Source organism: Canis aureus, chromosome 17, assembly GCF_053574225.1.
Source record: "Canis aureus isolate CA01 chromosome 17, VMU_Caureus_v.1.0, whole genome shotgun sequence".
NCBI classification, from domain to species: Eukaryota; Metazoa; Chordata; class Mammalia; order Carnivora; family Canidae; genus Canis; species Canis aureus.
In genome coordinates, this window is record NC_135627.1 from 45494772 (window position 1) to 45510120 (window position 15349).

At 37.3% G+C, this 15349-nt stretch overlaps 1 protein-coding gene across 13 annotated transcripts in view; it reads left to right on the forward strand.

Moving 5' to 3' along the window:
* DIAPH3 (diaphanous related formin 3) overlaps nt 1-15349 on the forward strand; it is a 512559-nt gene that overhangs the window by 115836 nt on the left and 381374 nt on the right. For all 13 annotated transcript variants that reach the window (XR_013355827.1, XR_013355826.1, XR_013355823.1 and 10 more), the window contains one exon: nt 8085-8215. Coding sequence is in view for 7 of the 13 variants with exons in the window: in XM_077855466.1 (XP_077711592.1) it covers nt 8085-8215 (131 nt within the window). In the remaining 6 variants the exon portion in view is untranslated. The remainder of the gene's footprint in view (nt 1-8084; nt 8216-15349) is intronic.

Below are 15349 nucleotides of genomic sequence, written 5' to 3' on the forward strand. Positions count from 1 at the left end.
CCCTTTGATTTTATTATAACCTCATTCATTCATTGAATGCCAGGAATTTTACGAGGCAGAGTCATGAATGAGGCTGCAGCAGAGACACTGTCCTGGTAGATGCATTTCAGGGGACAAGGCTTCACACACAGGTGCTAGCAGGTACGGACGGACTCCTTATCCATAGCTCCCCTCTAGCCTTTGCTCTTCTTCCTGCTGCTACTGCTGCCCTCATCCTTACCGATGTTGTCCTCCATCCAGCGTTCCATCCTCTCATTTTCTGGACTTTCTCTGATCCACCAATCTTTATTTTTCTAACCAATCTCAACCACTCATTGCCTTGGGTTAAAACAGCACCCATAAATACAGCTTACAAACCTTCCTGAGCATTATCCATTTCTGCTTACTTCCTCTTCCCACTGTAAGAATTCCATAACCCTTCTAGAACTGCTGATCCATTGACTCCACCACTTGTGTCCATCGCCATCCAGCCGCCACAACTTCCTTCCCTTGTGGACCTTATGGACACATACTCCGTTGTTACCTTAAGTAACAATCTGTTCATTTGCCTCTCTGTCCTTATAAACTCTGTCCTAGATTGAACTAAACTTCCTACCTCTTCGGCCTTTGCACCCCAGACTGCATCTGGGGGAAGCGTGCAGCCACAGTAGTGTTTTCTGAGTGACTGCAGTCAACAGGTGAGTCCGTAACACATACCCTACCGCATGGATCTTGCCAGTACACTTCGTGACTTTCTGAAAAAGATTTCATACCTTTTCTTATACCTCCAACTCTGCGATGTGGTCAGAATGAAACTTTCACACCTCACTTCCTCATCACCACATCTGCCCGTCTACCTGAACCTTTTCCCTTTGACTCTGCTTTTGCTCTTCTTACAGTGATATACTTTATTAGTGACTGTTTAAAATCAGCTGCCTTCTTTGTATCATAGGTCACATCCTATGTCATTGGCTTAAGAGTTTTTTTTTTGTTTCCTTGTTTGTTTTCCTGCATCTGTACCTATGTTATGCATCGTCAGTTTTTCCCCTGCTTGGTCATTCCCATCGGCACGCAAACATAGTGTGGTTCCAGCAATACTCCCTCCTCCCCAAATTGTGCTATAGGTTCCCCTCCAGCTACTGCCCCAGTTCTTTGCTCTCCTTTATGGGAAATCTCCTCAAGGAGTTGTCCATTCTTCTTGCATTCCCCTGGACCTTCTGACCAGGCTTAATCCCCAGTCCACCTCTCCTACCACTGTTGACCAGATCTCAATGATCAGTAGATGGCAGCACCGCTCACTTAGTTGTTAAGACCGAAAACATCTTTGAATTTAACTTCTTTCACACCTTACTTCCAAATTATCAGCGCCTCTTGTGTGATAACTTCATATTGAGCTGATCTCATGCCTTCCATCACTGGCTCCTTGTACCAGGCTCCTGTCAACTCCTGACCAGACAGTACGCAAGCCTTTTTTATTTTATTTTTTTAAGATCTTATTATTCATGAGAGACACAGAGAGAGGCAGAGACACAGGCAGAGGAAGAAACAGGCTCCACGCAGACAGGCCAACATGGGACTTGGTACCGGGTCCCCAGGATCACACCTTGGGCTGAAGGTGGCGCCGAACCGCTGAGCCACCGGGGCTGCCCTACGCAAGCCTTTTGATTGGTTGTTTCAGATTTTGCTACTTAAAGTCTGTTGCCACACAATAGCTAGGGTAATCTTCTAAAACTGTTTGATTTTAATAGATCTAAAAAATTATCTGCTAGGTCTCTGCCTGGAGTATTCCATCCACTCAGAAAAAAAAACCCAAAGCCCTCACCTGTGGTTTGTAAGACCCCATCAGGGACCAGCAAACTTCTGTCTGAAATGGCCTGACAGTCAACATTTCAGGCTTTGTAAGTCACCCAGTGTTTTACTTACTTGTCCTGGTGCCAGTGTTTCCTCTTCCTCTTCCTTTTTACAAGTTTTTAGAAATCTAAGTAACACTCTTAGCTCAAGAGTCCTACAAAAACATTTGGCATTCAGGCTGCAGTTTGTTGTCCCTGGTCCCCAGGACCAGGCACCAGCTTATTGTGTCTCCACTTGTCCTCTACAACTCTGTGTCATGTTCCTTGGCATCTTGAGGTGTCTTTTTGTTGCCTTTGAATCTCCCCAGTTCATTTCTGCTTTTCTCACATCTCCTCCTCCTCTTCATTATGGTCTTTGTCAAATGCTATTTTCTTTCCTCCCTCCAATCCTTCTCCCCTCTCCCTTCTTCCTTTCTCTCTCTTTTCTCCTCCCTCCCTTCCTTGATTTATTTGAGGGGGAGAGAGTGCATGAGTGGGGAGAGGCGAAGAGGGAGAGAGAATTTCCAGCCAACTCTCCACTAGTGCAGAGCCCGACATGGGGCTAGATCTCATGACCCTGAGAACATGACCTGAGCCAACATCAAGAGTTGGATGCTTAACCAACCAGCCACCCCTCAAATGTTATTTTCTTAGGAAAATGTCATTTACTCAGGCTTGGGACTCTCAAATAGCTACTTCCCCTACCACTTACTTTGCTTCTTTCATCTTCCCCGTTTAAGCAGATGGCATCACATTTTAGCTTAGGCCAAAAATCTAGATAGGAGTCATCTTTGACTTCGACTTCACCCCCATTATCTACATCATGTAAATGATGTCAGGAAAGAATGGGTGCTCAATATCCTTTAAGTAGTAAGTGGTAGTTAAAATAATTTTAATACCGAGTGGTGAACATAAAGAACAAGGAATCCATAGATGGGGGACTCAACTTTTGTGGCTCACTAAGGCCTATCCCAGGAAGTTAGTCTCAGCCCAGATCTGATATGTAGTAGTAGGCCTGTATCGGGATGTGTGTGGTAGTGTTGTTGAGGGTTTGAGTGAGAGGGGTGGGTGTTAAGAGGAAGGAATCTCGGGTTAAAATGCAGAAGTTTTTAGATAATAAATTGTTCAAGCTGGAAATACTTAACTATGGCTGAAATAATTATTTTTAGCCAGTGAGATTATTGTCTTTCCCAGTGTTGGTTGGTAAAACCTACTTACTGCTCCATTTAAAATGTTGTCTGTCTTTAATCCCATCTTCCATCCAAACACAACAAAAACTGTTTACAGATTTACTTCTATGTCTTGTACCAGAGAGTGTCGCTGGTCCAAAGATGGACAGGTTAGTCTTGGTCTTTCTTATGAGTTCAACCATACATTACATTGTATTTCTTGCTTGACTTAGCTTATAGATATACCACAACTTGACAAATGCTTGGGTTGTTCCCAGTCTTTTATTCTTAGGAAAAAAGCTGCTCAGAACATTGTATGAATGTTGTTTTGTTTTGTTTTGTTTTGTTTTTCCTCCTGCTTTATGCTTAGCTGTTCAATTGCTGAGTCTTCTGCTCTGTGTATATTTAAAAGAAACTGCCAAACTTTTTGCCAAAATGGTGATACACCATTTTTACATTTCCACCACTCCACCATTCCATTTTTACATTTACAAACTCACCACTAGAATAGGTGAGTTTTAGGTACTTCACATCCACCCCATTCTAGGGGATGTGTAGTGATACCGCATTTGTGGTGGGTGGGTTGTGTTTTGTTTTGGTTTTAAGCTGCATTTCCTTGGTGACAGATGATCTTGAACATCATGTGATTATTGGTTTTTCATATATCTTCTTTGGTTAAGTCCTTTGATCATTTTTTATTTGGGCTGTTTGTCTTGTTACTACTGAGTTGTAGGACTTCATTAAGTGTTCTTTTTTTTTTTTTTAAGATTTTTATTTATTTATTCATGAGAGACACAGACAGAGGCACAGACAGAGGCAGAGGGAGAAGCAGGCTCCATGCAGGGAGCCTGACGTGGGATTCGATCCTGGGTCTCCAGGATCATGCCCTGGGCTGAAGGCGGCGCTAACCATTGAGCCACCTGGGCTACCCATTAAGTGTTCTTAATATAGATCTTTCTGAGATACATTTATTATTGGGAGAGGCTGTCTGCCATAGGCCTTGAATATCCATGTATATTTATTCTGGCTACACCAAGAATGCAAAGGCCTGAGCGCTCTTTACTCAACCATTTCTCAATGCTGTGCTTGCAGTAAGCTGCTTTGAGAAGTGATTAGGTCTCTCTGTACACAATGAGCAGACTTGTTACCAATTATTCAGCATAAAATTGGTGAGTCCCCCAAGCTGAGTGTTCTATAATTCAGTGCACTGCATGTGCAAGCATCCATCAGGGAGGCCTGTGACATCCCTGTGGGACTTGGTGGGTTGGGGAACCAGTAGAGGCATAATAATTTCTAACTGAGGACTCCTATCTTTTCTGCCAGCACTCACCAATCAGTAACAGGCTTATGTGGCTTGTTATGTTGAGTAAAGTCTCAGACCAGACTGCACACTTCTTAGCTTGTATTGCAGACATTTTCACCTAGTCGTGGCTTACTCTACATTGTCTTAATGAAGCTTTTGTTAAGAGTTGTTTGCAGAATGGAAGGTTTAAATTTTGATGAAGTCTAATTTATCAATTTTAGTTAGTGCCTTTTGTCCTAAGAAATCTTTGCCTTCCTGAAGGTAGCAAGAAGATTTTCGTCTATGTTTTCTTGTAGATATTAAATTCTTAGCTTGTACATTTAGGTCTAAGGTCTAGGTTCACTTTTTCTCTTTTGGAGGTCCAGTTGTTCTAACAACATTTGCTGAGGAGGGTCTTCTTACTCCAATGAATTACATTAATACCTTTGTTGGAAATCATTGACTACATATGTGCAGGTGTATTTCTGGACTATCTTCTATTGATGCTTATACTATTTTAACTTGATTACAGTAGCTTTATAGTAAATCTTGAAATTAGGTAACATCCCCCAACTTCATTCTTTTAAATTGTTCTATGTCAGGTTTCCTGCATTTTTATATACATTTTATTATTTTCTGCATAAATTTTAGAAACTGCTTCTCAATCTTACAAAACTTGCTAGGATTCTGATGATGGTTATATGGAATATATAGATTATTCAGAAAATGTATTTCTTAGCAATGTCATAATATTGAGTCTTCTGACCCATGAACCTGGCATCTTTATTTTGGTCATCTCTAATACCTCTTCACAATGTTTTGTAGTCCTCAGAATATAGGTATTTCTCTTGTTAAACATTTTCCTAATTACTTTGTGGGGGCTCTTTCGATATTATTTACAAAAATGTTAAATTGTAAAATTTTATTTCCTGACTGTGAGTAATATTTGGAAATGAAAACATTTTTATAGAGGTTGAGCTTTTATTCTATGATCTCACTAAATTCATGTAGATAATTTCATTTACAAATAGACAGTTTTCCTCCTCCTTTTCTAGTTTCTATTGTTGGTGCCTTACCACACTAGCTAGTACCTCCAGTACAATAATGAATAGGAATGGGAACATGCTTCCCGTGTTCCCACTTTTAGGGGGATCGATGTGTTGGTTTGACCAACATGGTAATTGAGTAGCTGGAAGACTTTATGAATGGGGGTGTATGATATTCTATTTTGTGTCATGAAACAAAGAATTATTAAGTTCAGTTATCCAAAAATCTCTGTATCTCCTAGAGCATGGATTCAGCTTCCATTTCATGGAATTGACATCTTTTGACTCAATTGAGTTTACCTATAACTATAGTCAGATGGTGGAAGAGTACAAATTCCAGCGTTTTAAGATAACTAAATCCTTACCTTTCGTAATAGTCAAAGGTAATATTGAAAATTTATATGTTTAAAAAGATCAGAATAAACACATTATTTAGATATAATTAAGTAGCTATCAGAAGAAATAGTTAAGGGTATTAAAATGATTGCCTCTGAAAGAGGTTAAGTGGTGGGGCAGTTGACTGCTTTTCTTAAATTTTACTTTTATATAAATGCATTTGTTGCCTTTTATTCTTAGATTTTATAAGTATTGACCATATGGGCTTACCCATTTATTGTTGAAGGGAAGCAGCTGATCTTTTCAGTTTCTATTTATTTTGATTCCCTTAACCCCCACCCCCCAATGCTCATCATAATTATTTCAATGATAAACCTAGAGAGTACTACAAAAAGAACATTTGGTTTAACTTCTTTTGGTATATATTTGGATAAAAATATTGGCCTGATGATATGCACAGGAAACTTGCAACCTACATGCCCAATGATGCAGGCTAAATTAGGTAAGTAATAAGATGTGTTAATAGTCTGTAGGGAGGGAAAAAAAAATCATTTAAGGTACTGAAACATGACTAAAAAGTAGCTTACCAAATAATATGCATGATAAAAGATTTTTGAAAGTAAAGTACATGTGTTTATGAATGTATATGGAATATAATGTACATATTCTCATGTGAGAAAAAAACACTTCAAGGAGAAATATCAAATTAGTAGTCATTTTGAGGCACTTTTTTTCCCTCTGTTGCTTTTCAGTTTTCCAGATTTTCTGTGTTGAACAGCCAGTTCTGAGTAATTTAAAGCAGAAAAAAAGTAATGCTATGTCAGTAAAAGTTGAATGTATTCTCTTTAAGATACATAACATAGTCACTGAATTTTTTAGAAATAGTGTTTATTTTCACTTCATTTCCCTTTTCCACTTTACTTTTTTTATTCTGAATTTTGCTTGTAAATTCCCCCCCTCCTTTTTAGTAAATTACCACTTTGCTTTTGATGAAAACCATCAGTTTTTCCAGTGCTAACTTGTTTTGCATTATTGAGAATGTTTCCTTGAACAATATTATGGCAAATTAATAATAAAGGAATGAAAAAAAGTGCATCTGATTTCCTGCCATCCCTACTAACCTACTTTTGAACATGTATAATTCCTTCCCCTTGGTTGTATAGTCTGTAATGTAAATAGGTACAGTTCTGGACTTTATTGTTTGTTCATCATGCTCATTGTTTTCCATCTGGACCATCTTTGTGTCTTCTTAAGAGGTTTCCTGCTTCTGATGCTTCTAATCTGACAGTAAAAATCAAAGTTCTTTTGGTGGCCTGTGAGGATACAGTCCCTTCCATCATAACTTTTCAGTTACCAGTATGGTCACTTTTCTCTCGTTCAGATATTTATTCTAATACTCAAGTTTAAGGCCTTCAGATTCTTCTGTGACCACCCTATCTGAAATTCATCCTTATTCCTCTTCCCTGCTGTTATGTTTCTCTGTAGCACTTTTTACTAGCTACAAAGCAACCACTTTAACTGCTTTTTTCATTTATTGTCTGCCTGGCTTTCTTCTTCTCCATGGAGAAGACAGCTCCATGCATCTAGGGATTTCTGCCTCCTGTTTACTGTTCTTTGTGTTTGTAACAATTAGAACAGTGTCTGGCACTTAGTAGGCACTAAATGTTGAATAATGAGCCAACTCCACCTCTTACAGCCTGCATTTCAAACTGCTGCCAGAGTGGTTCTTCCAAAACCACCCTGGAACATCTAATGAGATAGGCTTGCTGTGGCCGCTGTCTTTAGTTGTGCTTCGGGTTTGCTTTGTGGTTTTACCTATGTGCCATGTTTTAGTGAAAGGAGTTCCTAATTCTTGGTCTGCTTAACTGACTGCCCTTCTTACCTGTTACTCAAGCTTCCCTCATCTCTCCACCAAGTTAGGGCTTCCTTCTCTGAGTGCCTTGGGTACTGTGTTAGAGGAGTTAGATTTCACTGAAAAGCATTATTTCCTGGCTTGCATTTCTCTTTCTAGAATTAGGTTTTGATAATACCTGTGTATACTGCGCTTAGAACTGAGCATTTAATAGTAGTTGAGTCAATTAATGACTTAGTTGTTTTTTTGTGGTGCTTGAAGTATTAACTTTAATAGGGCTGTTCCTCTATTGGGTTTTGATTTTTATTTTGCATGTGCCTAAAATTACTATATTTTCAGATATTTCTATGATAAATACCTCATTGTTTTCCATGATATTTTGGATTTTAAAAAGTCATTTTAATTTGCAAACCTTTGATGTTTTTATCTTTTGTGAATATCATGGATGATTGTATTTGTGGGCAGAAGGAAATCATTCCCTCAGAATGATAGTCAGAGTAGTTGTGTGCACATGCTAATATAAAAAGTGAGATTAATGTAATTGATAATACTTTAATGAAGTTAAATTTATTTATTTATTTTTAATTACAGGGAAGTTTTAAGAGTAAGCGCCAGATCTCACCTCAGGAATTCATCCATGAACTGAAAATGGGGTCTGCAGATGAGAGACTTGTAACATGCCTGGAGTCCCTCCGTGTGTCTTTGACTAGTAATCCTGTGAGGTAATTAAACTCTCTGAACATTATCAGGGCATATTAGTAAATTAAACAGATGTCCTTAATCTTTTTATTTAATTCTTTCTTCATGGCACCTGTAAATAGGTGGTATACCTCAATGAGGTCTCAAGGTAAAAAGTGAATATGTAATATTTATATGCATGATGAAATATAGTGTCAATAGTAATTTTTGTATTTATTACCGAGTGATACGTAGCCTGTGGACTTCAAAATAAAAACTTAGGGATCCTTGGGTGGTGCAGTGGTTTAGCGCCTGCCTTTGGCCCAGGGCGCGATCCTGGAGACCTGGGATCGAATCCCTCGTCGGGCTCCTGGTGCATGGAGCCTGCTTCTCCCTCTGCCTGTGTCTCTGCCTCTCTCTCTCTGTGTGACTATCATAAATAAATAAAAATTAAAAAACAAAAAACAAAAACTTACTATTTTTTTCTTATAGTTTTAAAAAACTGAGGCACCTAGTGTCTGACCTATAATTTCAGCTCAGGTCAAGATCTCATGGGTCATGAGATCAAGCCCCACTTTGAGCTCCATGCTTAACAAGTAGTCTGCTTGAGATTCTTTCTACTCCCCCTACTTGTTCTCTCTCTAAAATCTATTTTTTAAAAAGAGAACAATCATGATCACAAATCCATTTGACATTTCTGAGTTTCACTCTAAATTTTGGTATTGCGAATATACTTGCTGTTTTTTTGTTTGACATAGAAAGAAACACCATTAATTAACTTTTCCTTTATTGGAAATGATATAATTTAGGAGCATATAGATTAGTATTGCCAAAATTAGCAAATAAAAATACAAGATGTCGAGTAAAGTCTAAATTTCAGACATACTAACGCTGAAAATTTTTGTTGTTTATCTGAAATCCAAATTTAACTAGATGTCCTGGATCTGGCAACACTAATACAGGTGTCTCTGTAAATCAGGTTTTAGACTTTTAAGCTCAAAATATTGTTGAAAATCTTCAAGCAGAAGTTGTTTTGAAATGTCTGAGCAGTCATAAAATCAGGATTTCAGAGCTGCAAGGGTCTAAGGTAGATCAGATTTGGCTGCTTTTGTATAATAAATGAATGCTTGTTTTTGCATGAGACTATATATCTGTATTAGGTGTGTGTGTATTCTTAGGGCTAGAGCTGACTGACTATGGAAGTTAATAATATATAATAGAATCTCTTTGATATCCTCTCTGATTAGTACTTTTCTGGACACTTCTGAAGTTTGGTGACAGTATGAAAAAACCCTTGATGGTACAACTATTTAAAACAAAATCCCTACCTGCTGAGACATGAAAGTGAGTGAGATTTAACTGAGGAGTATGAAGAGTGAACAAAGTATATTTCGGTATACTTCAACTTAATCTTTGTTTTTCCATCTACTTCCAGTCTGTTCTTTAGACTGTACGTTTGGTGGGTAGGAGGCCAGGGACCTCCCATGTCTTATTTACCAGGCACAATGCACAGCACATAAAAAGTACTCAGAGCACCTCTGTTGATTGAAACATGAAGTTGAATTTTAGCCTCTTTCAGTTTTCCCTTGGCTATTGTTACAGACTAAGTTGAATTGGGAATTTGACAGGTATAATCATATATGAAGAGCTCTGGTTTCCAGTTTACTCTGTCCCTGTTTAATATATTCATTTAAGAATAATTTTTGAGCACCTGATATTTACTAAGCATTGTCTTAGATGTGGGGCTTGGGTCAATAGCAAAGCAGGCCCAGGTGCTGTTCTTAAGAAGTTTAAATGCAGGAACAGGGTGTTTTGGGGTTGATTGGGGAAATGCACTCATGTCTTAGTTTTTCTGGCAGCCACTGAGCAATGGATTTATCTGTGGCTTTTTAATTTAATTAGAAGTAGACCCTTCCCTTTATCTTTGTAATTTGATTAGATGAAAATGGTAGCAAAAGAAAAACTACAAAAGTATTTTATATATGAATTAATGTATATTCCAGTGGAAACAATTATGTGTGATTTTGCCTTAAACTAGAAAATAATGCTATGCTTTTTAACTTGAACTTTATTTAAAAAAAAAAAAAAAACTTGTGGAATTGTTTTTCCAAGAAAGGCCAATTCTAGAATATATTATCAGGAATCCACAAGCTGTGGTTGTTTCCTGTAAAGGTCTTTTTTATTGAAAATAATGGAAATCTTACCATTGGAAAAGCTTTTCTGAAATTGTGGTGCAAGATGTAGAGAGAAAATAGAGAAGAGACCCAAGAATATCTCTGTGTGCTACTACAATTTGAGGAATGACTTGCCTGGATATGCCTACGTTCAAATCTTGGGACTTAGCTATTAGTTTTGTGTCTGTTACTGTTAAAGTCAGTTTTTCTTTTCTTTTTGTGGTTTAAGATTTTATTTATTTATTTTGAGAGAGAGAGTGCCTGAGAAAGAGCATGAGAGAGGGGAAGGGTAGAGGGAGAGGGTGAAACTGAGCAGGGAGCCCGATGTGGGACTTGATCCCATGACCCTGGAAGATGCTTAACCGACTGAGCCACCTGGCATCCTAATGTCAGTTTTTCATATTTTCTTCTTTTTTTTAATGTATAGTTTGTGACTTAGTTTCAAGAGAAACAGAATTTGACTTTTTGTCAACTTTTTAGATCTGTGGTATTACTGTAAATCAGAGTTAAGATTCTTTAACATCTGTGAATAGAGTTGAGAAAGAAACACATTAACTAGTGAATGATGATTCTCCAATGCTTGTTTGGGATTGAGGTTTATTTAACTCAAAAATGAAGGAACAAGAAGGAAACTTCCCTCCACCCTATCCCCACCCAGATATGCAATACTTTTAGAGCACTGCCTGCCAGTTATGAGCCACGTCAACCTTTTACCATCTAGACAGTGATTATATGGAAACTAGTGCATTAAATACCATGTTGTTTGTTACCTTGCATGAAGAGTTGATTTGAAGATCACAAAGTTCTTCTGTTTTGAAGTTTTATTGATTATTCAGTATTCTTGGTGACAGTTTTAAGCTAAAAGACATAGTTGCTTTACTTTTGGAACACAAGAAAAGACCAACTTCTTCAAGTTGTCAATTACAACTTTTAGGGGATCTTGACATAGGCGACAATTAGGTGTGAGCTATCGAACACTTTGAGATGGAAACATAAAAGTGTAGACACTAACATTATTATGATTGATATCAATCATTTGAGTCCATATTCATCTATGTGTACAGCAAATTAGTTACAGAATAGATCTTCATTTTCTCACTTTGATGCAGCTGTCAAGGGCACGATTTTTTTCTCAGAAAATCCAGTCTATCAGGTCCCGTGTTTTGTGATCTTAGGCATTATTTTCCTTAAGTTACGGTTAACACGTGCATTTTGAAGTTTACAAGACCTGTTTTCTGGCTAACATCCTTTGGTTAAATTTCTAAGGAGCCTTCGTAACTAGGTTTGATAAAGTTGATGACTAACTTCAAAAAAATGACTTTAGAAAAAATGTGCAGTAAAATGTATGTTTACTGCAAGGCAAGTGAACATTGAGGGTCATTATTCCATTTGATCAGTGTCATGTTTGGAATCTAGTTTTTCTGCATTTCTGGGCTTAAACACAAAGCTGGTAGATGAACTTAATTTTAGAATTGGCGTATTTTGTGCCACATACCATTTGTGTGAAGAGACAAATAGAAAAGGTTCTGGCAAGCAATGAGATCAACATACTCATTGGTTTCAATATGATCTGTAGAAAAAGTCGAGAACAATAATTTGAGGTTACTGATTCAAATTCAAAATCTTATTTTTATAAAATGTTAAACATATAAAAAAGGCTTTGCATCAGAATGAAACAAGAACCCACTTGCCTACTAATGAGGCTAAGGTAGGAATACTGCTTATAACTTTGAAGCTCCCATGCACCCCTGCTAAATCCCGTGTCCCCTTCTTCCACTATACTGTGGTTTGCACTGTTTAGAATTTTGGGCTTATCTTTTTTTCTTATCATTATGTTTTCACCACATATGTCTTCTTAATTGGTGTATTATTTGGTTTTATATCTTTTTGTGTAACTGGTGGCATATTCCGTGCATTCTTCTGGGACTTTTTCCTCTCTGTTGTATTTCATAGATTTATGTATGTTGATATGTGCACCTACTTACATATCATCAGAATTCGTTCTGTTCCATACCTTTATTTTTTTCTTATGTTTTAGGCATATCGTAAGTAACATGCAAATATGCTTTTTAAAAAAATTCTGATAGTCTTTGTTTTCATCTGGTAGTTTTATCATAGGCACTGTAAAAAAGTATTGGAACCTACATCTGACATTTCATTATGAATTTTCAGTTAATTTATGCTACTTTACCACATTCATCTTCCTTTCCACACCTACCTTCTGCTCTTTGTTCCTTTGCTGTATTCTTCCTTAAATTCTTTTGGATAGATTTTTGATCTTTCATTTCACTTTTTTCCTTACTTATTGATTTGGAAGACATTCCTTTTCTGATCTAAGGAAAGAAAGTTAACTTGTACACAATAAGGAAATTTAATATGCATATACATGAAAGGGACAAAAATAAATAATATCCCTTATTTTAAACCTGAGAATACTTTAGCACCAATCATTCTCAGTTAATTTGCTTGCTAGTTTTGTGTGATTTTTTTTTTTTTTTTAAGATTTTATTTATTTATTCATGAGCAAGCGAGAGAGAGGCAGAGACACAGGCAGAGGGAGAAGCAGGCGCCATGCAGGGAGCCTGACGTGGGACTCGATCCCGGGACTCCAGGATCACACCCTGGACTGAAGGTGGCGCTAAACTGCTTATCCACCCGGGCTGCCCTGTGTGATATTTTATTTTTTTCTTTTAAATATCACAAATTAGCTATTACTATTGACTTAAGCTACAGATGAGTGTATATGTATACATGCTTGCACACACACATAATTATTCCTTTTTGGGTCTTATTGGTTTGCTTCTGTTTTTACTCTTGATTCAGGTTATCATTAGGTCCTTTGGTGTAAATCTTTTGATGGTGAAACTTTTATTTGTCAGACAAGGACTTTCTTTGCCTCTACTTTTTTTGGGAAGAGATTTATTTATATGATAGGGAGAGAGAGAATGAGAATGAGCAGGGAGGGACAGAGGGAGGAAGGGAGACAAAGAGAGAGAGAAAGAAAGCGAGAAGCTCCCTGCTGAGCAGGGAGCTTGCCACAGGGATCAATCTCAGAACCTGGAGATCATGTCCTGAGCCCAAGGTGGATGCTTAACTGACTGAGCCACCCAGGCATGCTTCACCCCCTGCCCCCCCTTTTTTTTTTTTTTTTAAGATTTTATTTAATTTTTGCCTCTACTTTTGAAGGATGGTTTTCCTAGAGCATGAAATAGACAGTTTTTAGATATGTTAGTACATCAAAAATACTGTTTCTTCTTCTGCCTTTCATTGCTGTTTTTAAGAGGATGGCTCTTGATCTAAACTTCAGTCTTTTCCAGGTAATCTGCCTTTTCTTTCTGTCCTGCTTTATGTGCTTTTTCTTTGCTGTTCTATAGTTTTAAGTGCCTGATTGGAATACTTCCTATTAATCCTACTAGGGGCTTTATGTGGAGGCTCCTGAATATGTGTTGGTGTCTTTAATAAGTTCTGTGAAAATTTCCACTAATATCTCTTAAAATTTTTTTTTTTCTAATTTTGTCTATGTTAGAATGTGGACCTTCTTCCTTCATGTGCCATTACTTATTACCATCTTTAAGGTTTGCATATATTTGTCTCCCTCTACCATAATTAAAAAATTTTTTTAAATTCAGTTTGTGAACATATAGTGTAATACCCAGTGCTTATCCATCCCATCAAGTGCCTTCCTTAATGCCTGTCACCCAGTCACCTACCCTACTCCCCCGCCACCTCCCCTTCTGCAACTGTTTGTTTCCCAGAGTTAGGAGTCTCTAATGGTTTGTATTCCTCTCTGATTCCCCCTCCCCACCCCTCAGTGTCCTTCCTTTATAGTCCCTTTCACTATTTCTTTATTCCACATATGAGTGAAACCATATGATAATTGTCTTTCTCTGATTGGCTTATTTCACTTATATGTGGAATATTTAATACCCTACAGTTCCATCCACATCGAAGCAAATGTCCTTGTCCTTTCTGATTACTGAGTAATATTCCAATGTATACATATACCACATCTTCTTTACCCATTCACCTGATGAAGGATGTCATGGCTCCTTCTGGAAGCAATTTTTAAAGATTTTCCAGTTTCCTATTTGTTTTTTCACTGATGTTAAATCTGCTGTTGAGTTATACATTGCATTTTAAATTTCCATTTGTATAATTTCATGCCTATAATTTCTCTTTGGTTCTGTTTTAAAACCTCTTGTCTTTTTTTCATAATTGAAAAATTGTTTATTTTTAATAGTTTTATTTCTTTAAACATACTAAATATTCTTATTTTCTCTGTTGGTAATTCTAGTAAAAGATTTCCCAGGCCTAATCCTGATTATTTAGTTGTTTATTTCTTTTCATCTTTATTCATATCTTATTTCTTTGTGTGCTCTGTAATTTTTAAGTGACCTCCTGTCCCTTTGAACTTTGCTGGAAGGAACTAAATGATTTTTGACTACTGGGCACGTATGGGTACTAATAAGCTGGGACCAACTTAAACTAAAATTTCTGGTTTGAGGTTTTGTTTGTTTTTATCACACAGATACCTTACATGTATCTGGCTCCTGAGTTAGAAGTTACCAGAGCATAATTGCCTTGCCCTTTGCTGGGCAGCTGGGCTGGTTTATTTCTGGTTTACTTTCTTACTGCAGATGTGACCCTTTGAGATTCTTAATTTTTGCTGTGTGTCCTAGACTTAAGCTCTTGTCCCTTTGACTCTGCATGATGATCACAAATGAAACACTGATTTCCTTTACATCTGTCCCACAGAGCAGAGCAAGTGGGGCTCAAGGCTGGCTTCTCTGATTCCTCCTCCACCTCTTTAAATCTTTCTTTTAAGGAGGCTTTCCTTTTTTGTCACTTCAGATACAAATCTAAAATCATGTTTCTGTGATGTTTGTTGGTAGTGTGGTTGTAGATCTCTAGTTTAACACAGGAAAAAAAAGTATTAAATTTCTCTACCCAAAAATCTAAATTTCTTCGAAAGTTATAAACAGAAAAGTAAAAGCTTTTCTCCTT